The sequence below is a fragment of the Lethenteron reissneri genome, chromosome 24 (genome assembly GCF_015708825.2).
Source record: "Lethenteron reissneri isolate LAM-NWPU_2019-01 chromosome 24, ASM1570882v1, whole genome shotgun sequence".
Lineage (NCBI taxonomy): Eukaryota > Metazoa > Chordata > Hyperoartia > Petromyzontiformes > Petromyzontidae > Lethenteron > Lethenteron reissneri.
In genome coordinates this window covers 18,784,977-18,809,282 of record NC_083802.1, presented here as the reverse complement: position 1 = coordinate 18,809,282, position 24,306 = coordinate 18,784,977, and the positions used below count along the sequence as shown (strand labels likewise).

The 24,306-nt window shown below is 48.8% G+C and overlaps 1 protein-coding gene across 5 annotated transcripts in view; it reads right to left on the bottom strand.

Annotated features, from left to right (window-relative positions):
- The window catches only part of LOC133346735 (casein kinase I-like), a 45,023-nt gene extending 21,613 nt beyond the window's left edge, over positions 1 to 23,410 (bottom strand). The window contains exons 1-4 of one of the 5 annotated variants that reach the window (XM_061558569.1): positions 23,277 to 23,410; positions 16,412 to 16,965; positions 12,834 to 12,874; positions 12,200 to 12,269 (exon numbers count right to left, since the gene is read on the bottom strand). In XM_061558569.1, coding sequence (XP_061414553.1) covers positions 12,200 to 12,269; positions 12,834 to 12,874; positions 16,412 to 16,607 — 307 coding nt within the window. In that variant the 5' untranslated portion in view covers positions 16,608 to 16,965; positions 23,277 to 23,410. Of the gene's footprint in view, positions 1 to 12,199; positions 12,270 to 12,833; positions 12,875 to 16,411; positions 16,966 to 22,800; positions 23,000 to 23,074 lie in introns of those variants that run through there. The other 4 variants (XM_061558568.1, XM_061558572.1, XM_061558570.1 and 1 more) reach the window with 4 other exon arrangements.
- Positions 23,411 to 24,306: the final 896 nt, after the last annotated feature.

Genomic DNA, 24,306 nt, shown 5'->3' with positions numbered 1-24,306 from the left:
CTTTACTTATTCATCGTTGTTATTATTTTTATACAACCGCAACATGTTTTTTTTTTCGCCTGGAGTCGCGACGACGCTGTAAACGTCACGCAGGCCACTGCCACCGCTGCCCGTGTGGGCACTGCGCGTGAAAAACAACACCGCAGATCCTGGAAAACCTGCAGCCTGGCCCGGAATAGTCGCGGTCGTGCCAGCCACACACCAACGCTGGACCGTCAGAGGCACTTTGATAACACACTTGCGTGCATTCGGTACGCTGATTAACTTCCCATGAGAATACCTTCATCAAATTTTCTCCCACCACTTATCAACCGGTTTAAGGACAACATTCCACTGCATAACTGTGCTTCTGGCTCTAAAATAAAACACCAAAAATGCGTTAAGAATTATTTATCAAACCCCAAAATAAATCCTCATCTAAATCGTACGGCTGGTCATTTGTCTTTCGAGTCGTGCCAAGTCCAAGATTACACTGTACTGCACGCCACTTGTTATTCCACTGCTGGGATGTGCGGGGATGGTGATGGATATTGCTGTCCTACCCTCTGCTGCCCACCAAGTCCCATAGCTTATAACAACCTGTTGTTCAGGGTGGTCGCCTATCCAAGGACCATAAGACTCAATCCTGTTTATTATCCGAGATCGGGTGCATTCCGGTCGACTTGGTCACAGGAAGCCAAAGTGTTATCCCTGTTCAATCAAGTAATGCGGTTGGCTGAAGGCTCTCCATGTCGCTGATGGAAATTGCACATCCTCAAGACACGGGCCAGTCTCTCTCCATCACACCAGCACCGTTCACCGAACATATTCTGCCAAGCTCCACAAATATCATCAGGGGGACCGTGCAGACGAGTAGCGCGATTAAACGAGGATGAGCACTGCCCCCGCGCTTCGTTATTTAACGGAGACGTCACCGCTGTGCCACACGCTCTCCCCGGTGACTGACCGAGACTCCCCAGTACACACTGTACGCACGTAGACGCTGACGCATGCGCGCGAGTGAGCGAGCGAGCACGAAGCAGATGGGGCCCGGAGCATCAATAACGCACCGTTCAGCACCACAAGGTCACCACGCCCACCACTCGGGCCACGTTAATACCGCCACTGATCGCAACACATGCTGGCTGTTGGGAGGTAGTGGTGGTTGGTTGTGGCAGAGGGCAGGTGGTTGTTGGTGTTGGTACTTGATGGCGGTGGGGGCGGTGACACCAGTGGTGGCGGTATTCGTGGCGGCATTGGTGGTAGCAGTTCTGAGTGTTGGTTTTTGGTGGTGGTGGTGGCGGTAGTGGAGTTAATGGTGGAAAGTGCAGTTTGTTAAAAAAACACGCGTCCACACACCCATGCAGCCTCACAAGTAAAGTACGTCACAATGTCGATGCACACACACCAATATTTGCAGAAACGTAAATGCTCTTGGGGCGCATGCAAACTCACACGCATGCACCACATCCACGCGAGCATGCTCACACGGCTGCGCACGCGCTCTTGCACCAACATGCAAATGCACACAGTCGCTCCAAGGTTATGCGCACACACACAAGTACACTGACATAGGCTCACAATCAAGCATGCAAATTCTCAATCGCGCACGCACACGCGCGATCTTCAACGCACGCGCGCTCTCACACACACACGATCTCGCACCCGCCCACGCATGTTCTTCTCTCGCACCCGCCCACCCACCGTCGTACACACAGACACACGCACGTGCGCGCGCGCGCACACACACGCGAGCTCTCACACCCACGCGCACTCGATAAAGGGTGCGCGGACACGCTCTTGCGGAGAGCAACCTGGCCGCATTCACCTCCCCACTTCCTCAGAGACCCCTCTCCCATCGCCTGCTTCCGTCCATCTCTGTCAGAGTAAAAATAAGCATCCACCATCTTCAGTGGGTCTTTAACATAATCATAAATAATCATCAAGGACATTTGGTGTTCACACCATTGTCAAAGCTCAGGGCTGCCACGGAGACGCTTATGTTTCGCTAATGGAATAGAGTCTGTAAGTTGGGAGCTGCGATGCTTTGTATTTTTTGGGGGGGCAAATTTTGACCGAGACACCAACGCACACAACAGCTTGCTCATTTGCGAATGACGTCAGGAGACATTTAAGACCCACTGCGGATAGGTTAACCATACGTACTCGTATGGCTAGCACACCTGCAGCGATAACCAGGGTGTCCTGTCTTATTCCAACCGCAAACCTCTGCAACCATCCGCCGGGCCGTGGTACCGCCCCAAGTAATTACTGGAGCACCAGATCCAGGGGGCGGGGGGGGAGAATTGCCTTTTTTTCACTCTCCTCTCCCTTCCTGCTTCTCTCTGCAGCTTTGACTTGAAAATTAAACCTTGCACAGGGAGACAAGGCGAGGCTGTCAACACTGCCTCAATGTTTCATGCGACTAACGACAGCGCACGCCGCCGCCGCCACCAATGCCGCTGCCGGCGCTGCTCTCAAAGTCACCAACTTAAAAAAAGGCAGTGGCAACCTCAAAGAAACGGCACTAGCTTTGCGGAAAAGTAACCATCCTGGACATTTGTCCTGGCCACGAAAAGCGCGTTTGAGCCTTCGTTAAAATAAAATAAATGTAATTCAGTCGGAAGCATTCCCGTGACGTAATTGCAGTGTCACTACCATACTTTTTAATCAGCAGTCACCCCATCGAGGTCCAAAGCGTTGTAGATGTAGAGGTACTCCTGAAAGTCACTTCCAAGTCATTATTGGAGCCTCAAAAACCCAACGTCAGGACACAAATCCCAGGTGTGCATCTTACGAGCTCGGCGTGTTTTTATACTTTCTGACCGTCTTAACATCACACTGCTGCGCAAACTGCAGAGCAACAACAAGAGGGGAGGGGGGGAAACATGAAAACGCCAAAACCGCCCCCATTCCTGCTCCGACAGACTAGCTGGCTAGGGAGCAGTAGGCTGCCGTGAGGAAGAGGAGGAGTCATCGTAATAGTCTCGGTGTCCGCAGATAACTTTTGCGAACCGGGTTCGGTGTCACAATGAGAAGCCGGGTGGCTGAGAGAGAGGTGCTTCTCGCGTTTCGCGCCGTCAGCTGGCAGCGTAAAACCGGGAGAAGCGTTTGCTTTGCACTTCCTGCGGCGTGCCGTTTCGGGACAAGGGCGGTTGCGGTAAAGGCAGCGCTGCGCCAGTCGGGTTACCCTGCTGGCTCTCCCCCCATGGCGTCAACCGCCGGATTATAAATATATCTTTTAGTCTTTAATCTGCGATTCGCAATGTAACGATTTACATCCGCCACCAGCACACCGCCATGATTCAATGACTTGCCACGATTAGAGGGTCACAGTTTGATTCTGAAATCAATACAATATTTTGTACACGTGTACAGGTGTAGTTCTGTGTTAATCTGTGTTAATCCACCGATGGATGTAGGCCTCCCCACGTTGGTCAGTGCGGGTTGTTGAAGCACAAAGCACAATGGCTTTTGCTGATTTTTCTTCTGTTGCCCACCACGTCTCCTTGCAGCTGCCAATAACAACCTGTTATGCATAGTGGTCACCCGACTTGGCTCACAAGACCTGACGAGATAAGGTGCATTCTGGGTGGTTTTGTCATGTGTCAGTACGATCTAGGCGTGTAAAGGTTACCCAGAGACCTATGCTCACTACACATGCACATAATTGTGTGGATGTAAGCGGCGATTCTTTATGATGCAAATAATATGCGAACCAGTTTAACACGTAGGCTTTCGCGACCAATATCATCCATGTGAACCGCATGCTAATGTGTGTTTAGGCTAATCGAGCAAATACGATGGAACTTACTGGGACGGACAGTACAAACAAGAAGAAATATAAAGATATCTCATCAAATCGCCAAGGAAGTGGGGGTGTGGTGATAAATAATTGCATGCTTAGCATGAATTTATAAGGGAACAGAGATCGTGGTTTAACGACAGGTTATATTATATTGTCCAATATCTAACCGAGAAAGTCCTTGCTTAAAAACATCCGGCAGTTCATCCGCAATGGTTCAAGCAAGCCTGACTGTTGACGAGACAATGTACGTCAAAACTGGTCCAGAGTTTGCTTGTGTTCAACCAATTCTGTTGACATTATGCACTCCCAGTAGACTATTTTGTGCTATGTATTTTATCGTAGATTAAGAATATAAAATATAAACAAAAGGCAAGCTAGGGTAGCTCGCAAAATATCTGATTCTTAGGCACACAATTTGGTGCACGTGTTGCAAGCGCAATCGCCTTTGATCAATGATTCACTCTAACCCTTCTCCCCGACTACTGTATATTTAAATGTTCCACTCTCGGCATCACGTCGTGAGAGGAATACATTTACATCGGGCGCTCTAACGGCGGGCAGCTTGACATCGTGTCAGGTAAAAGGCCCGGCATATGGCGGGCAACCCCTATATCCACATGCCAAGTGGTTGCTGCACTTTCCCAGGTGCCCCCGCTACAGAAATGGGGGTTTGTAACACGGGAGCCAAAAATTAAATTTTTAAGCATCGGGAGATGGAATGTAGCCAGTTTAATTAAAAACAAGTGAACGTGCTTTTTTTGTTCTGTGCGGTCACCGGTGAATAGGGTTGAAACCATGAACTCACTGGAGTTGAGAATCCGGCTTAATGCCGGGGCAGCCGAAACCCGGATTCACATCCAGGATCTCAGCGACGGCAGACTTGGGGTTCTGACCCCATTCAAAGACAAAGACCCCCCCCCCCCCGCCGTTTCGCCTTAACAGACTGTAGGAGCAAGTGCTGTTAAAGAGTACCTATGAAGGCCGGCATGGCATACGAGGGGGTGGGTGGCCAGTACTACTACCGGCCACCTTTGTCTCCCTAGTGGCGATGTTAACACACCGCACCGAGTACTCAGAGGCCGAAACGACCTAGGGGAGGGGGGCCCAGGACCGGTTCAGATAATCGTCAGTGGTGTTGGCCGTGAGCGGGAATAGACCCCGTGCCCCTGGGTTCGTAGCCCAGCGCGCTAACCGCTACACCACCGCTCTCCCATTCAAGCATTCAACCACACGCAATGTCCGGGACAGTCATTCGAAAATATACAATCAGGTAAGTGCCCACTGATACAACAAGTCTATTTCACAAGGGAGACCTTGGGTAAAATTAAGCCGTAACGATATCCCAATGACAGTAACGCACCCAGGCGGGGAGTAGCAGGGTGAGGGGCGGCCTACGGGAGTGGAGAGGGGGGGGTTCTCGGGCTAGCGGCATCTCATTCCTGCCCTCACAAAGCGCTCGGCAACGAACTCCTGCATTCTCACGCCTACGCCCCGGAGACGCTCTTCCCCGGGCTAGCAGCTGGGTGGGGGGGGAGAATGCTCCTCTCGAGTCTCCAGAGAGACAGAATTGGAATAAAGCGCGGCTGGAGACGAGACAACGGCCGTGCGCCCAACTCGAGAGGCGATCTTGACCTAGACATGATTTTTTTTGTAAACCCGCACCCAACGACGACGGCGGCAAGAGGGCGACGCCGGAAGAACAGAAACCTACTGCTGTGCTCATGCATGCGTGTCGTGCCGCGCGGAGGTTTTGTTTGCCGTTCACGATGACCTACAGGTCACTCGGCTCATCTCTGCTCAAACGAACAAGCGAATGAATCTTCGTGCTCAAACAAGGACAGGGGCTGCGCTGCTCTAGTGTTGAGGAGGACGCTATAATTTCCACATTACCATGGTCGAGGGCCAGTCTAGCTTCATGACAGATGCCGTGGATCTCCCCACAAAGTTGTCGTAATTTTATTGATCCCCAAGGAACGATAAATGATGATTTGTAAGACTCCCAAACTTGCTGGGCTGCAGCATGGTGGCCAGCCGATATCAGTACAGCAAACAGATTCTTGACTACATTTGCCCAGTGCCTTGAGCACTACCTGTCATATGCACGGTTTCATTCGCGTACTCCAGTTACTTCCCAAGGGCGAAAACGCTCGTCAAAAATAACATCCAAGCATTTGTCTTTGTAAAAAAAAAAAAAGTCCACTCGCCGAATCAACTGCGGTGGCGGGCAAAGAGTGTGGCAAGTTTTGTTCAAACAAAATTCCACTTTGAAAGAGAAACAAAAACAAAAATCGCCATGCGCAACAAGAAACGCCTTCTCCTTCCCTCCTCCGGCACGGCGGCGGTAGTGCAAGACAAAAGGCGCATACAGATACAATCTCGGCCTGACCGGGACCCCGCACGCCTCTTCTGTGTTTACACTGCCGTGTTGCACTCCCAAATTACGCTGCCCAAACAACGCCACCATTCACGACCACGACGGACGCTGCCCCCCCCCATCTCCTCCCTCGGCAGGCGAGCGCGCACACACGTGCATCGATTTTTCCAGTGCGGTGGGGCCGCCGTGGGAATGCGCGACGGGGGATACCGAGCGTGTGCACGCTGCGGTGACGGAACGGTGTACACGAGCCGGAGGGGAGACTGGGTACGCCCTACACGCAAAGGCCTTGTGTGGTGTACATGATACGAGGAGGGGAGGTCCTTGACGGAAAGGTCCAGGGGTCCACGTTTGCAAATAAATGTTATCGAGCATGTAGGAAGGTATTGCGTGCATGTTACGTAGCAGGGTTTTGTGTACGCGTTACTGGGGAGGTGTCGTATCCGTATCTTGTGTTACACATCATAAAAAGGGCTGAGTATACACGTTAGATTGGAAGTACCCGCGCACACGTTACACAAAGGACGGTTTTGTGCGCACGTTTTCGGGACGTCTTGGGTACACGTGACATGGCGTGGAAGACTCGATGTTACTACGTAGGAGTGTCTTTGGTAGAGGTTACATAGGAAGGTCTTGCGTACAGGTTATAAGTAGGCCTTGTGTATAAATTGAACTTTACAGAGGAAGGCCCTTGCAGGAACAGCACTAAGCAGAGCCTCTGTGTTCCCACGGACGTGACAATCAGGTGACACCCACTGAAACACCAAGTGGCCTTCTGGGAAGGTGACACTAAATTTTAATGTACTACTTCAATCGGAGGATTTAACCGGCGTTAAAATGTGAGGACGTGCCTTGATTCTCTGTGCGGCATCAGATCTAAGCAAAGACACCATGCGGTTTCACCTTAGCCCTCCTTTAAGATCGAGGTCGCATGAATGATTTAAGCAGTGACTGGTTGCCCGGGACTATAAGGGCGACTCCCCGTGTGTTTTACTGCCTTCAACCACCGCTCAATCCCCCCCAACTCCCCCTCTTCCACTTCCGTCCCCCCTCCTTCCCCTTCCCAGGATGAGGGCAGTTGCGGCACTAACAACTCCTCCTTCTCGTCCTCAATGGCATCTCCCCAGAGACAAGCGCTGCGCGGGAACTGCACCATGACACCTTCAATTACAAAAAGGGGGGAGTTTCAAAATGAAGACTATAGGGATAAATTTAGGATTTGCCGCTGACCGTTTGACGTTTTGCAACAACAACAAAAAATAACTCTTGAAACTTTTTTTTATCAAGCGGCTCTGAACGTACGTACGCACGCACGCACGAGCTACAAAACCTACGCGAGATTGTAACGGCATCTATTCCAATAGAGCGAGCTGTGGATCTCCGTTCGCCGTTGTCACCATGGGTGGTCTTTATAAGGAACACGTCACTCTCTCTTCTGGGAACAAATACATCACTATATGTATTTCCAGCAGAGCCTCCATGCATTATTTAACAGCGGCACGAAGCCTCGCATTCAGCAGGGTCTCGAGCACAAATTGCTCCATCATTCGCCCGGACCGCGTGGCGCTAGAGTCGACATTCAGACGCCGGACGTCGCCGGGCAGGCGCTCGTTAAGCCGACGTCATCACGCGGACACGACTCAGGCACTCGCTCTTTTGCGAGAACATCCATTCCCAAAGCCCAGGCAACAGATAAAACAAAAATTACTGAGCATCGCCGCCGGTGCACGCCTTGCAGTCTAGAAATTGCCTGGCGAGACAAGGGGGGGGGAGGGGGTGTTTGTCGTGGATCGCATACGTTTGTGAGGCTCTGAAAACCTTTGCTGGATTGGGAGGTGGCCACGGGATGGCAGCGCAGCGAGTGGGCTTCGTGAACCTGTCTGTACGAACCCTCTGGGTGTTTAACCCCCCTATGCACGTGGGATCTTTCCCAGGTGATCCGGCTTCCTCCCACGTGAACACCACTCAATAAAAAGCAACTGGACCATCATGTTCACCCACGGCTATTTTCAAAAGGCTTCCTGAGAATTCTTCAGACAAACAAACTACATAATTATTGAAATTATGACCTGCAGCTCGCAATGCAACCAAATTTGGAGAATGTAAGTGTCTAGAAAATCAGAGGAAAAAATAACCGACAAAGTTATACAAAATATCTAAATGTTGTGGAAAAGACACTTCTAATTTAATAAAATTCTTTAGAAATCATAAACAATGCTTCCTTATAATCAAATTCACCGACAAACAAGGCATTGTTGCAGCATTCACCACCGGCTGAGTTGGTAAACATTAATTTAAAAACATCTAAAACTGAAGTTCAACACCAAAAAGCACCCCCCACCAGCCCTCCCGCCTCCCTTCAACGTGAACTTCTGGACGCTAAAATTCCATGACCTCAACCGCGAGGAGGTAGCAAAACCCCTCATTCAAGAACTCTGGGGCAACGGCAGCGGCGAGAAGAGGACCGTCTGGCATCTCGCACACGTCGGCTGGCACGGGAGATAAAGTTGCCAGATCAGGGGCTCAGAAAAACCCCTACATCAGGGATTTGACACGATCATAAGTAATCCAAATTTATTTGACTTAACGAGGTGAGAACCCAAGAGGCTGGTATAGCCTCATTTAGAAGAGCGTCCCGGTGATGACAATTAAGAGTAGTAAAGATTCATAGATTTAAAAAAACAAAGATTGGTATGCTCAAAATACAAGCGCCTATGACTAAGAATCAAGCGATTTATATGGTATATTCAACTTAATATACGATACAATAACTTAATTCATGCCAAATAAAGTCTAAATGCACGTGCACAAAAAAGCCAAAAGCGTAATATACGAATATACGAGTTAATAATCGCCCTAAAAATATACAAATATGTACAGAAATATAGGCCAATAATGTGTGTGTATCTGTCTATTTAAAGCAGTGTAATTGATGAATGTATTAAGTATATTGTTATTTCTTCCTATGTGCCCACTGCCAATGCAACATCACAATCAACGTGTGAATGAAATTGTGACAATTACCCAAATTGTGTGTGGGGGGGGGGGGGTCAGTGGGTGAATTACTACACCAAGATTAAGGGAGCTCAATGTGCGAGCAAAAAATACAGTTTATCTTCAACATTAAGCTTAATTACTTTGAAAGAAACGAAGTTGGGAGACATTTTAGAAAGGGGACGTGAAGCCTGGATAAGTGATTCCCAAATTCCAGTCCGGACGACTCCCAGTGGCGCAGAACTCTCCGTGAATATCTTTCTTGTCATCCACTCGGATGCAAATCACGCCACTACCTATGTATGTATGTATGTAGAACTTCCTTCCCTACCATACGTAGCCAACACCGTGCGGGAGGGGGGAGGACAACACCATGCGTGCACCTACCGGCTGGCAATAATGGGCTTGCGAGAAGTTCGGTCAGAATAATTTGTTATACGAACAGACGTACTTGTAGGCGTCAACAAAAACATCTACACTTTCCAAGGGAATTTAAAGAGACTAAAGCAGAACAATGACATACTCCTGTAGCCCAGAAAACATGCATTTTCAGTCTTTCCATTACGAAAAGAACTCTAAGAAAACTGATTTGACAATTAATTTAAGGCCAAAAAAGGGAACCTGGTGTAACGTTTCCTACCCTTACATTTCCCCGAACGATAAAAAAAAAATCCCCTCCGTGTCGGAGGTAAAGCTTGGATGTCAAAAATACAGAGCTCTCACGAAATTAAACCAAAAAAACACTTGCTCCACGCAAAAACCACGAGCATGAACGTCACCCGGGTCAACACTGCATGACCGCTGCTCATTTAATTTTAGGAACGTGGGGCGTGGGAGTGTGCGAACGGCGGAGTGAGGTCCGCGGAGCTGTTCCAGTAAAATGTGCGACCTGAAGGAAATCAGCCGTACACATTCACCAAAACCACTCCAGTTGCAATGACTGCCCCCCAATGAGGAATTGTTTGAACCAACCAACGAGTTCCGATATCACAAGTCGAGTTTTCGTTACTGCTACTACGAACCGAGTTTATCATTTGTTGAAGTTCTTGTGGGCAACTGTTTCTATCCTTACCTGTCTTAACGTGGAATAAAATGCATTATCCAAATCTCAACACACGCTATCCTAATTCTCCACAGTCACTACCAAATCGCAATGTGCTGTGAATATCCGCATCCAAATATTAGCATTCAGTGTTCATAACTTATTGGTTTGTAGCTAAACACTCAATGGAAGCCACAGATGTCGATGTTAGCGTTGGAAGACACTCGGGTGCTCAGCCGCACTCCCCAGCGCTCTCCGCTGAGCGGTCAGCCAGTGGCTACCTGTGACTTCTGTTATCAAAGATGTTTTAAGTTGCGTGTGAATATTCACGAACCAAAAAAAACCCAGGGGGACTTGCATTGTTTTTTTATCAACCATTGACGTACTCGCTCGCAGTCTTGATTTATAACGAGGGGAACCGTGCAGACGGAAATTGTCTATTTAAAGGCAGACCCCTTGGAGAAGTGCAAGGTACAGCATTTGCAGGAGGACACTACCAATGGTCATATTGCAGACGCGTACGTGAAACGAAGCTTTGATGCATCGGTTAATCGCAATAAATAAACTCGCGATAAAGGCAATGAATTGCCACTGTAAGAATGGCTGTTTTTAGATTTGTATGCACAAGTAGCTGCTGCAGTCACCACATTGTAAAAATATAATCAAAGCTTGCTTTCAAGTGACCCTGAATCGTGAGCGCACCTAACTATTCCCCTCCATGCAGTCTCTGTTCCACCAACAAGGCCTTTAACATCCTATGCTGCCCTTAGTCTGGAACGGTCTTTCCCCCCCCCTGACATGTGTGCGCTGTTGACTCCCTGCCCTATTCAACTCCAGCCTCAAGACCTTATTTACCTTTGCCGATGGCGGAGCATCTCTTCTCTACAAAATAAAATATTCTCACCGCTCTGTACAGACTCTTGAAATGCAGTTGCATGTAAATGCTCTATAATTCCAGACTGTATCGTAATTAGCAATGACACCCCCTCCCGAATATGTATAAAACGAACAACGCTACAGAGAGCTGGGTAGGTGTACATGGCATGGCCACGACAAAACTAATGCCCAGTCGGTGAAAAAACAAGGGGATTCAAAACACCCTGTGAGCTGCAGTCCAGGCCAGTTCACGTCGTACAGTGCTCAAACAGGAAGTGCAAAGTCTCAAACTCGCGTATGTCGCTCCACCACCCCCCCCTGCCTCGGCACATTTGCGTGCCTGTAAAATGGGAAATGCACACACGGTGAGGGGGCTGAAGATGCCCCACAATGCGCAGAGTAAAACGATAAAAGCTCAAATCATTAACTCTACGCGTTGGCGCAGTGGACACCCCATCAGGACGACGATTCAAGCACCCGTACACAGAGGCTTATCCCAACACCGCTCACTTCAATGGCAATGGGAGGTCGTGCTCTTCTCATATACTTCCCTTTTGACTGGGACTCGCTTCCACCGTCCACGTGCACTGCTCACCCCCTATTCGCAGTTGTTCACACCACGCCCAAGACGTTACTCTTCGTCTTTGCTCGCTCCGATATATATTATTTCGCTTGCTGCTTTTCAGACAAACTTTTTAACAACGCGTATGCGCCCGCACGCACATTTCGAGGAAGCTTAAATCAGACCAAGAACAACGCTTCATTGAACGAGCAGGAATTATATTTTTTTAAATCAATTGTCGATAACTCCCCGTTGCTTACTTTTTACGCAACCGCTGCAGATCGAGATGTCCTACCGTGGCGGCAGTACGAAGACGTTAAAATAACAACCGGCTTCCTCAACGGGGCGCTGGCGGATTTCACGGGGAGATAAACGCCGTACGCTACAGCAAAATAAAACAAAGACACCTTCACCGATGGCGGCGCAGAATTCTCACTCCACTCAAATACTCTTCAGACAGGCGCACACGTTGATGCGTTCGACGTGCGTTATTTACTTAACGGATTCTTTTTTTCTCCTGAAAACAGCAGAACAGGTGTAGGGGGGGAATCAATAAAGTGATACCTGCATTGCCGAGTTGCTTGTAAAATCTATACTCCAAGTGCAGCTGAGGCGCTCTGGACTTCATGGGTTCCTGTTGATAGAAACGCATGGAAATGAATCACAACGATGAAATGGCCACTCGCGTTACGGACGCTATGGCTGAGTTGAGGCGCACTCTCGGCCTGAATGCCTAGCTACAAGGGAGAGACGCAAGTGCGAAGTTTTGAGCATTGTTCAGATGCAGCCTCTGTGACATCACACCTCGACAACATGCATCGTTTGTTTAAACAGCCAACCTCTCGACTCATCTTAACTTTCCGAGGCATCAGCAGACTGCAGCCAAGTGTTAGCAGCTTAAAAAAATGCTGCAGGGAGAATGGTCCGGAGAGACCCATAGGTTGACGATCCGATGAAGCATGGCAACAAATTGAGAAGGTCTTCATCCAGCACAGGATAAAGCATGGCTGAAGATGATACATCCAAATGTTGCTGCAATTACTAATAAATGACTGAGAATCATCTATAGCATAATCCGTCAGAATGTGCACCTCTCCGCAAATGCTTTACTCACACTGTATGCCAGAATTTATTACCATGACATTATGACGTGCATAAACAACAATTTTACTGAAAATGATGATAAAAACACACTTACCAACTTAATTGCCACGTATTCATTTGTATACAGATTTTTTCCTGCAGGAAACGGACAAAAAAACACACGCGACATTCCAGTCAGAAAAGAACAGTCAAGATCACTGGCTAAGGGAAACAACGGTCGAGATTGGGCAGTAGAACATGCTGGGCTGCTCCAAGACACGGGCGAATTCCCTTTTTGACTACGTGAGTAGAGAAGAGCTGAATAACACGTGGCCCATTGAGAAGCGACAACCAACAGACAGGTTGGAATCCACAGTCCCCATCAATAGAACGAACGCTGGCACAAAATACTTTTCCTGCTTGTGGAAACGCCCACGCGTAAAATGTGTTGTGGTACAATTTCTTGCCTCGTTCAATAATGAAACCTCTCAAAGTGTCTCGAACAAGGGAAAGGGTGGTGCTCATCTCTGTGGGCAGGCCTTGGGATGGTGGTGGGATCTGTCGATGACGGAGGTTGGCCTCTCCATGGGACGACCGCTGCCAACAACCTCTACAAAGCGGTAATTGTTTTATTGAACCCAGAAGGATGATGATGCCGATTCAACAATTGACCCAAACGTGAACTTGTGACTTTTGAGACACGTAGAATCCTCTTACCACAGCAATAATAACTTTAACATTTTTGCTCATTCGCAAAAGGTATTTTGAGGACACCATGAACATTCCTTCTGAAGCCTCCAGCCAACCTTCGCTCACCTGGAGGTCGCTCATTCTCCTCTGCTGCCCCCATTCTGGAAATACCTCCCCTCAATATCCTCCTCTTCTCCCTCTGCCTATGACTGACTGCCTCGCTCCCTCTTCCAAAGATTCACACAAAGAGACCGATGACTGACTGCCTTTCTCTACGAAATAAATATGCTCACTATTTCCACACAGTGCCTTGAGATTCGGTCGCATTTAGACGCTATATAAAACCAAATTGTATTACAGTCTACCGTATTGTTAGTATTGAGGAAGACTGGCGGCGGCAGACAGAGCCTTGGAGGGTTTGAGCTCCCATCAAAGGGGAACTCCATCTCAGTCCTGTCTGCTCGAGGCCACGTTAAGCTCAAGGCACTGCCCGCGACGGGGACGGATTCTAATTACCGTAATCAATTAAATCCTTTATTTATAACCAGCCTGGAGCCTGCCGAGGTGGAAAGTGTCTCTCGCAGGGGAGGGAGACCTTAAGTTATCTCGCAAGACAAGCGCTTCCATGGCATCTCGTGTCACAGTTAAATCAAAATGGGTCACTGTGAATCCTTCTCTCTGTCCACCGTCTGATTTTAAGGCCTCTCGATTTCTCCAGGCACTAACTCCAGTTTTCTCCCACACATCCACACTAAATAAGGAACTGACTAAACATTTTTCACAAGGCACCCCTCCAAGGGATAGCCTTGCGACTTGGTGGAGTTTTCTTGGATTCAGGGTGTAATTAAAATAATTATGAGAATTTAATATTATGGAATTTATTTTTCTAGGAAAACCCCGAGGCTCTTTGTCCGATGGAGGAAACCAAAATGCCCCAAGGAAAAAAACACAACTAACACTAAAAGGACGCACATACCAACTTAGTGTACTGCTATCTATTAGCCATCTTGCAAACTAGCGGTTATCAGAGTTTGAACCACTAACCATCGTCTCCAACGTGCCAGATCACAGGCGTGAGTCACCATGCCTGACTGGTGCTAAAATTGAACAACCGGTGGGCAAAAGTCACCGAAACTGGTAACCCAGCCTGTGATAAAACATTGGTACACTAGAAAACACAAATATAACATATGCACAGGGACTGATTAAGAGTGCCCTGTACAGGTCTGTGCCGATGACCACGTTGCTCGGAATGTACCTTATTATGGCAATTATAATAAACTAAGGAGGTTTTTAGTCTAGACGGTGCTTGGATGGGCAACCACCAAACACATGCCGTGGGGCTAGATGTTGGGTAAGAGGGCATTGTTGTGCTGAACTTCTCGACTCGTACGCCTGTTCCTTGCCCTCACCAACCCGCGACCGAGCAGCGTGGTGGACTATGCTCGTGACGACCTCGACGATCTGCACGGCGTGCGGAGGCCCTTGTCCAGGAGTGGATTGACAAAAGAGCTTTACATGTGTGGATCTCCACCCTGCCACGTGACCCATGTGTGGCTGCACTCACTCAACTATACTCGTACTACTGCCTTTTGAGCCACATCAAATCAATTCAGTATCAGGCCAACATCTGTCCCACTGTATAACGAATTAAAGAGCAAATAGACGAGACCAGCAGGGGTTGTGACTTCAAAGGCAACTTAACAAAAATTTTCAGGCCAAAGCAGCAACAAAATCTCGCTGGCACCCAGGAAAGCTCTGTGGAATTACAGGGAGCTAATGGTAATGCGTACGATAGTTACTTATCCACCAGCCCCACGTTTATCTCCTCCCGGCGTCAAATACAGCTGAGCCGTGTGAAGCTTCAGAACGGCACGCGTTTGTCCGTGCGTGTACGTGCGCGGCAGGGAAAAAGAAAAACAAACCAAGTGCACTGCCCACTCATTGTGTCTGAAAAATCTAGCAAAATATTTCTATATCTGATGTTTTTTTAAATATTAATTTACACCACATTTCTAAATGTAGTTCACGCACCGACTGAAATGGAGAAATGTGCCGACAATTTGGGGAATTGTGGAGGGTGCATTTTGATAATGGCTTACAATTCGGCTTTCTTCACATTTGCCAGTGTTCTCAGGAAGTCACTGTTAAAGTGCAATCTACAACTATAAGCCCGTGAATATTTCTGTGCATAAGAAGCGTGTTGACCTCATTCATCAGTGGAGTTTATAATCAAACATGCATTGGTGTTTGACCAATGCATGTAAAAAAAGTCTGAAGCCTCCATGATGATTACCTGTGTAAAAAAATATCATTGTAGTCAATGATAACAATATATTATTTATCTATAAGATCCTCTTTGCATCTCAAGGTTTTTTTACGGGGCTTTCTGCAATGGGAAGTATAACCAATTCAGTTACAATAAGTATTGTGTGACATCAACGGCTGTGGCCATGGTGACACTTCAATCCCGTGCATGGGATAAATATTGGAGCACCTTAAGAAAACCCACATCCATGAGGGTGGAGTTCAGGTTAATCGAGGGGTTCATAAACTCACTAGACATATTTTAGTCTCCTGGCCACCTCTCACTAATCTGTGTAAGATCCACCAATGCTCACCACCAAAATGTTTTCTTAACTTCTTTTTTACCAGATAAGTCCCACTGAGCTAATAAATCTCTTTTTCAGAAGCGACCTGGTTATCACAAATGATAGCCCAAATAAGTGGCTTATCAGGTCTAAATTTATAGTGATCAAATGCTCGCAACACATGTTTTTTTTTAATGTGGAGGGAAAAAACCGAGAACCCGGAGAAAAATCCACATGACCACGGGGAGAACACGCAAACTCCAAACCTACAGGCATCAGGGTCGGGACCAAAGCCACAACCTCCTGTATACCAGGCGAGGTAGTTAACATCTCGCTATCACACGAAGCCATTAACATATGAAACAAAACGGCCCTCCCCGTCCTCCCGTCGCGCAACTCCACCCACACTCACCGAGCCGCAGCTCGCCAAAGTTGCCGCATCCGATCTTCTTGCCCACACGGAAGTTGGGCCCCACCATGAGCACGCCGGAGCTGGGCGCGCCGCTACCCCGTGAGCTCGGCCCGCCGCGGCTCACGCTCGTCCGCGACATTCTCTTCCCCTCTTCCACCACCTTCTTCTCCTCGCCGCTCGGCCGGCTAACATCCATCCGAGCGGCGCCCCCGGCACTCCCCCTCGGAGAACGCGACGGAGCTCCGTTTGACCGTTTCCTCCGTCGTCGTCGTCGCTGCCGTTTGGCCTCTGTGAGCGAGGGTAGCCGGTGCCGGGGCGGGGGGGGGGGGTCAGGCCCCCCTTGCCCCTTTCGTCACGACCCTCCTCGTCCCTCCTCCTCGCTCGTCCCTCCTCCTCCTCCTCGAGCCGGCGGGAAAGGGGAGGTGGCGTGAGCGGAAGCCCTCTCGCTCACCGGCGTGCCACGTGAGTCATCGCTGGCCTCTCTCGTTGAGCGCTAGAGACTCGAGAGGCATCCTTGAGTGCGGCGCGCTGGGCTGTGACGACGTGACGGGACTCTGCATGCAGAGAAATAAGCGAGAAAACAAACATCACTAATCTCAGCATCACACTGCATGTGTCATAGTCATCCGCGATGAATATTTGCGAGCGACGCGGGCAGCGCAATATCGCAACAAATGTTCAAAAATAAAAAATATGCAATTAGCAACGCTTTGTCAATCCACTGCTAGATGAAGGTCTCCCCAAATATTCAGTCATTGTCTCAAGAGTGGTTATTAAAGTCAGAAATATCGCTGAATAGAAAGGAAGAGATGCAACTAAAAACCAAGGAGCCCTTATCTTGTAGCTACGTACCTACGCTCAAACGCGGGCTGTTGGACACAAGTGAGGTTTTGTTAATGAGACAAAAAGCCTTTCAAGTGACTTTCAGCCACACAGCTGCAGTGAGCTCGTGACATCATTACGGTGCTATTGCCATACATTCTAGCAGATGGCTGCAGTGACATCACTAAAGCACTGTGGCAGGGCACCTTACATTCACTGCAAAGTCTTTATTCATCACCCAAAATGTAGACATGCATCAGACAGCCTGGGACACAAAGCTTACGTACATATTTACAAGATAAGAGCTGAGAGTAAATAATACAGACAAAAGTTGATACCTACACCACTGAACTGATGCGTGTCTCAAACTATGATACGGTATTCGGTTTAAGAGCTGTTTTGGTTGCATTTCCTGCGATGCAACTGAAACCCCACCGCGATGCAATGCGAACATTTCAAGCATAAACAGCCTGCCCATTGAAAAGGGCCAAAACCAAACACTACTGACGAGGTCCTATACCACTTGAGCCAATGAGGTAAAAAATACAGTCGGCACACAAACGAAACTATCGCTTACATTCAATGCAAATCAATGCGCGCATCATGGACCGCACAACAGGCCCTGCTGTGCTGGGGGAATGATTCCCGATGGGTTTTCCCCGAGTTCAATACGTATCAGGAGCCCGAGTGGACAAAGGTGGAAGGAGGTTCGGGCAGGCTAAGAGTCCAGGCCTTGAACTAATTAACATCTGTCACAATTTAACGGACCGTCACAATTTCATTCGCGATTCGATTTGAGAATTAATTTATTACAGAACCTCTGTTGGCTTCAGGAGTCACATTATCCAATTATATAAAGCCTAAGTAATTAATGTCAGAAAGTACGATTCGACTCAATTGTTGCGAGCGTAAGAATCTATTTTAATTGACGCATCGTCACACACATAATGGGCTTTGACTACGGCCCAGTGAAGGTTTCCTCTTGGCCGTGGTTCACAGCTATCTGACGTTCACATGGCAGTTGTTTTTTCCAAAACAAATCTACATAATACAACACAGGGATCGTTGGCAACCAGGTGACAGCCCATTGAGACAAAGATTATTTTGCAAGTGAGACATGAGGTGCAAACAAAGCACGTAGAGTTCAGTAATCTATTCTCGGTTGCTGACGGGACTCCACAGGGGTACAGTGTATGATACCTTGCAAACGGAACCTTTGCTCTACAGTACAAAGGTTCTTTTGCAAGGAGCACCCTTTATTAAAATGATAAGGCAATTATTTTTAATGATTGCACTTATTCATTTACCGCTGCGGGGGGGGCGGGACTTGATGTGCCGTACACCGGAACGACGCTCCAATAAATCACATCCTTATTCTAATCCAGGTGAGAATCCCCCCCCCCCCCACCACCTAACGAGGACAACATAGACAGCTGATACAACGATTTTCATGAAGTCACGTTGTTAAAACGTGGCTTTCTCGCCAACACCGAGCCCATGACACATCAGCTCTCAAGGTACGCTGCAGCAGCAACAGCACAGCATCGGGCTCGAGATATAACCCGGAGCACGTAGGGCATGCCCTAAGGTGACCTCCGCAGACTGCATCGATGCGAGAAAATCTGGCAGTCGCGATGGCGCGGGCTCACGACAGCTGCACGGGTGCAAGCAGGGTCTTCTCTTTACACGGATCCTGACAAAATTCCCCAAGGTGAACTTTCATTCGGGGAAACGTCAACTCGGATGTTGAGAATCGCAATCTTTATTTATACTGGGGGGGGGGGGGGTGAAGCCAGCCCCTTGCCGCCCCCCAACCTCGAACCTATCAAAGTGAAATGTGGTAGATGGTCATGCTGGATTTGGTGTGGCGCTTATTGTAACGATTTGTTCCAAAAACTAGCGTGCAGACCACGGGATTTCATTCGCTGAAATCCGTCATTATTGCGCTGCGTTAAAAGTGCAGCTTCTGCAGTGATTAACGGCCATATGGCATCTCTAGATGGCATGCCGGGGGTTACTGGGGCAGACTGGCAACCCATTGGCGAGAGTTTTCAACTCGGCCCCCTTGGGAATGTGGCAGTCACAAGTTAAAGTTCTTTGGGCAGAAACAATGAGCAGCGGTGGAAGCTTGCCGACCCGGTGGCCATAAGAAACGGCGACTGCAACCCACAGCATTAGCACTACCTAAGACAAAACCACAGGCGGTAGGATCAGTTATGTAACGAGTCACTGTCCAGCGATTCGATTAAAGTATATATTATGTTTGTCTGTTTGCCATCTTGGTTGTATGACTTCTGGTTAAGGTCATTTGTGAACTTTGTTTTCCTCTCCATTAGCCTTAACGTTACATTTGTATATAATCTGCATAAACTGGTAAATAATCGATACTTGCATGAACAAATCCTATGCATGCGTCGCGTGTGCAAGAATACGTTTTAATTGATGAGTTGAGGCACAGTTACCTGCCTACAAGGCATACTGCCACACCACCAGCAGGTACAACCAAACCTAAATACATTAAGAGTCGCAACTAAAACAACCACAACACTCAACTGTTAAATCTACCACGGCCAGAGCCTCTCCTGCCAAAACACAAAAGCCAAACCAAAGTTAACGCAAAACGTAACCACGACACAACATAAGCCACAACCACCATGAACAGCATCAACTACAAAAATACCGAGTACAAGTGCCACGACTAGAATAGCCACAACATCAAATGACAGCAAGAACAACTACCACTGCACTAGCCTCCGATTTAAAGCTTTCGTGACTGCAGGGATTCATCTTCTTGGTTCTTTCGGTAAAGTCACGTAGAAGGGAAGTAATAAAATAATAAAAATAAAACATAATAAAATTATTCTCACGACGTTTCGGCCACAACGCAAGCAGCCATCCCCAGGTGAAAACCAGGTCCGTCGAGGCGACAGAGTCTGTCGCCTCGACGGACCTGGTTTTCACCTGGGGACACCTGGGGACGGCTGCTTGCGTTGTGGCCGAAACGTCGTGAGAATAATTTTATTATGTTTTATTTTTATTATTGTATTACTTCCCTTCTACGTGACTTTACCGAAAGAACCAAGAAGATGTACTAGCCTCGACATTATTTCACCAGGCTCCGACCACTATACCACTACTACTACCACCAGAGCAGTCTCAACATTCAATACAAACCACAAACGCAACGACTACGACAATACAGTGTACCTACAAAACACAAAGTTCCTTCGATTAGCACGGTTGTCTACGTACGGTGCGAATGAAGTTCAACATACATACAACAAATACTGCAACAACCACAATCTCAAACACACAATAACGCAACAACCACACGCGGCACAACGGCTGTAACAACATTCTAACACCCACAATCACTACCATAACCGGCGCAACTAGTGTACTCTTGCTACAACAGCCAGAGCTCAGACACACCAAGAACCACTGTGACAACGTCTACAAAACAGCCTCAACATTAACTCAAGAATCACAACCGCACCCAGTACAGCAACAAGCAGCACGCTCACCCGCCACCTCAAACGCAGCCAAGCGCACAACAATCACAACTTCACCTCCTACAATCTCCACTGCAACATCCACAACAACTGCTATGCCTACTACAGCCCCAGTATGACCACACCTAAAACCTAAAGGCAACAACAAGCAACACAATCACCAACGCACACTCGCCAATAATTCCAGTCAACAACCACGCACAATGCCCACCGCCACCAGGCTAGGTCCAAACAAAGCTTGCACCACCACCCAACAACAGCAGTGGAATAATCATCACCTCGAGACACCCAACAAACACAACCACCACTCCACTCCCCTAACAAGACAACCATTCACGGTTGAACACCGCAACCACCACAACTCACACAACTACGGAACTACGACAAGCACATTACACGGCTCAATCACCACACTAAACAACACCACAATTACAAATACCACACACTTAACAAACACAACTACCGCACCACACAGCCTCCTCCACCACCACCTCAATAAACTCGATAACACAACCACCCACCATTACAATCGCCTTACGCCCAACACAAACACATCAAGACCCACCACGCACACAACACCGTTGCAGCCACTTCTACACGCATAGCATATCCGCCACAAACCACCCATTACGATATAATACGAGAACGACAAAACCTTGATACACTAAAACAAAACACGACCACCAACAAAGAATTCCCACGACTCCAACTGACGGTGCGTGAATCACCATCGCCACGTTACCTGAATTAATCGCACTCACAAATGCATTCAACACGTCCGCCACGACACGAGAAACCACCGCAATAACACCACAACCACCACCGCGTATTTGTGCAACCACCATTCCCAGCATGCTCCACATTCACTCAACCTTATTAACACAACCACCGCCACAATTACCATACTCCCCGTCTCTACACACACACAACGCATGTCAGACCCACCACCACCAAACACACCAGTAGCAACCACTTATAGAAAAAAAACCCAAGTACGAAAACCACCAACAACAGTAGCACCACCACCACAACCATTCCCTTTGTAAACCCACGTCCGCCCGCATCTCTCCCCCTCATCTCATCGCCATCACAGGCAGCGAATCTCTCGCGGAAATACCGTGGTGGTTTATAGGTGGCGGTGGTGGTGATGGCGACGATGCTGGTTGATGGTGGTTGTGATGGACTAGTTGATGGTGATTACTCTGGAATGAAGGCGGTGGTGGTGGTGACGTTTATAATGAAGACTATGGTACAGTACTGTAGTGGAAGACGGTGGTAGTTGTAATGATGATGTAGAAGTGGTAGTGTTTAAGGGTTAACATGGGGTATGTTCGTGTAATAAACAGTGGTAGTGATATTGTTGAAGACATTGATGATGATGATGATAATAATACCAATAATGGTGGTAATTATGTTATTTATTGTTACCATTGTTTCATTTAACCACAGTAGTGGTGATAACTGTAAAGTTACTTTTGGGTAATGGTGGTGATGGTGCCGACAATGGCGATGGTACAGTAACAATGATAGCGTTGATGGTAATCATAATGGTTACGATTTTATACTATCGACAATGTTGACAGTGATGGTGGCGATGGTCGGTGATTGTGAAGGTGACGATGACTGTCACGATGGCGATGTGGTGATTGCTGACGATTGGAAATTGCCGTGGTCATGGGGTTGATGGTGAAAGCGGTGATAATGGTATTAGTGTTCGTGGCGATGGTCGGCATTGAGATAACGGTGATGGTATTGACGGCGATGTTGCCCATGGGGGATGCCAGTGCTCTAGCGTGGGCGTGAGACGCCGTCTAACGGCAAGAACGACCGCTCAGGGTGGGGGGGGGGGGGAAGAAGCGACGAGGCTGCGATGCGGACGACAAGAACAAGAGGGGGAAGAGGAAGGCCGAGGATGGGCACGGATGATGTGAGAGGTGAGCAAAGGAGGGAGTGTGAACATGACGATGTTGGTTGCTGATGATGCGACCGAGGAGCTGATGAGGCGACGTACCGATGGAGTAACAGCATGAGGTGGCGATGCTGTTGACGACTAACCTGAGGGGATGGGTCGGTATGACGACGGGAAGATGATGTGGTGATGATGAGGTGGGAGCATGAAGCGAGCTGGGTGATGTCGATGCTGATGTTTAGCGCTTGGCGAGAGGGTTAGCGAAGTGTATAGGAAGAAGATGCTTGCGATGACCATGTGCTGACGTTGATGCTGGAGTGCTGACGTTTCGCCAACGATATTCTGATGGTGATGTGCTGCTGCTGATGATGATGAGGACCGCGGCCTTCCCTCCTTCCCAGCAGTACACGAGGCTCCTACCTCCACCCGCCTCCCGCGGGTATTGCACGGCTCCCCCCCCCCCCCCTCACGTCGCCAACAAAACACAAGACGCGGACACGGCGGCGGCCCCCTCAAAAAGAAACCAAAACACAACCGCCGCTTTTACCTTGGCGCGGCCGGCGACACGAAACAACAAGAGACGTCGGGGAAACGGCGAGAGGAATTTAACCGCCGCAATTACGGGGCACGAATTATCGCGATAATCGCCTCGGACGAGCGAACGCGGAGCCGCCCCGCTCAGCGGCTGCGAACGGAAGCAGCGCGCGGCACCAGGAAGTGGCGTGACGTCAAATGGGCAGATCTGACATCACATCCGGGGGTGTGGCCCAGTTTGAGAGGCCCCCCCCCCGCCCGCCGCTCGCGCCACCGTTGCGGGTTGACGTCACGTCCGGGGGTGTGGAAGGTGCGGTGGGGGGGGGGGACTTGCAAGGAGAGAAGGGGGGGGGGCGATTTGTATTGCGTGATGACGTATTAGCCGGAGGTGCGGTTGTCGGGGAGTGGCGCGATCTGCGTGATGACGTCGCTCCCGGGAAGGGCCCTGTGATGCGTGCTGACGTCACACCGGGAGGGTTTTTCCCTGTGGTGCGTGATGACGTCTCGCCCAGGGGCGGGGCGAATGGGGGGGCTGTTGCCGAGGGGGAGAGAGAGAGTGGGGGAGAGGCAGCAGGGCCGGCTGTAGTTATTTAGCAAGAAGGCTGCTGTTGATGTTGTTGTTGTTGCCAAGGAGGGTGGCTCTTAGCCAAGGAAGAAGGCTGTTGATTGTAAGGAAGGATGTGGGTAGGATCAAGGTTGTTGAGGAGATGAAAGGGGCTATTGGTTAGAGGAGGGGGGGGGCAAAGGTCAGTTGAATGGAAGGCTGTTGGTAGAATGAACGCTGTTGGCTGCTGGAAATGGTGCTGCTGCTGCTGTTGTTGAATGAAAGGACGGCTGTGTTGGTGGAGAGGAGGCTGTTCAGTGACGTGATGGATTCACGATAGTTGGGGATAATAAAACAAAAATGCTGTTTATTGATAGGGGAAGGATTGTTGGGTTAGACGTTGAGTCGGAGGCTGCTGTTGGCGGTGAGAAACCCTGCCTGCTATTGACGAAAACACGTGGAGATGCCACCCACCTAGCAACAACAGCAAGCGCCATTCGCCACTAAGTGGCGGTGACGTCACCACGGCGCTTGTGCCAGGCTCGGTGCACTTTCAGGTTAAGGCCACGTGAAG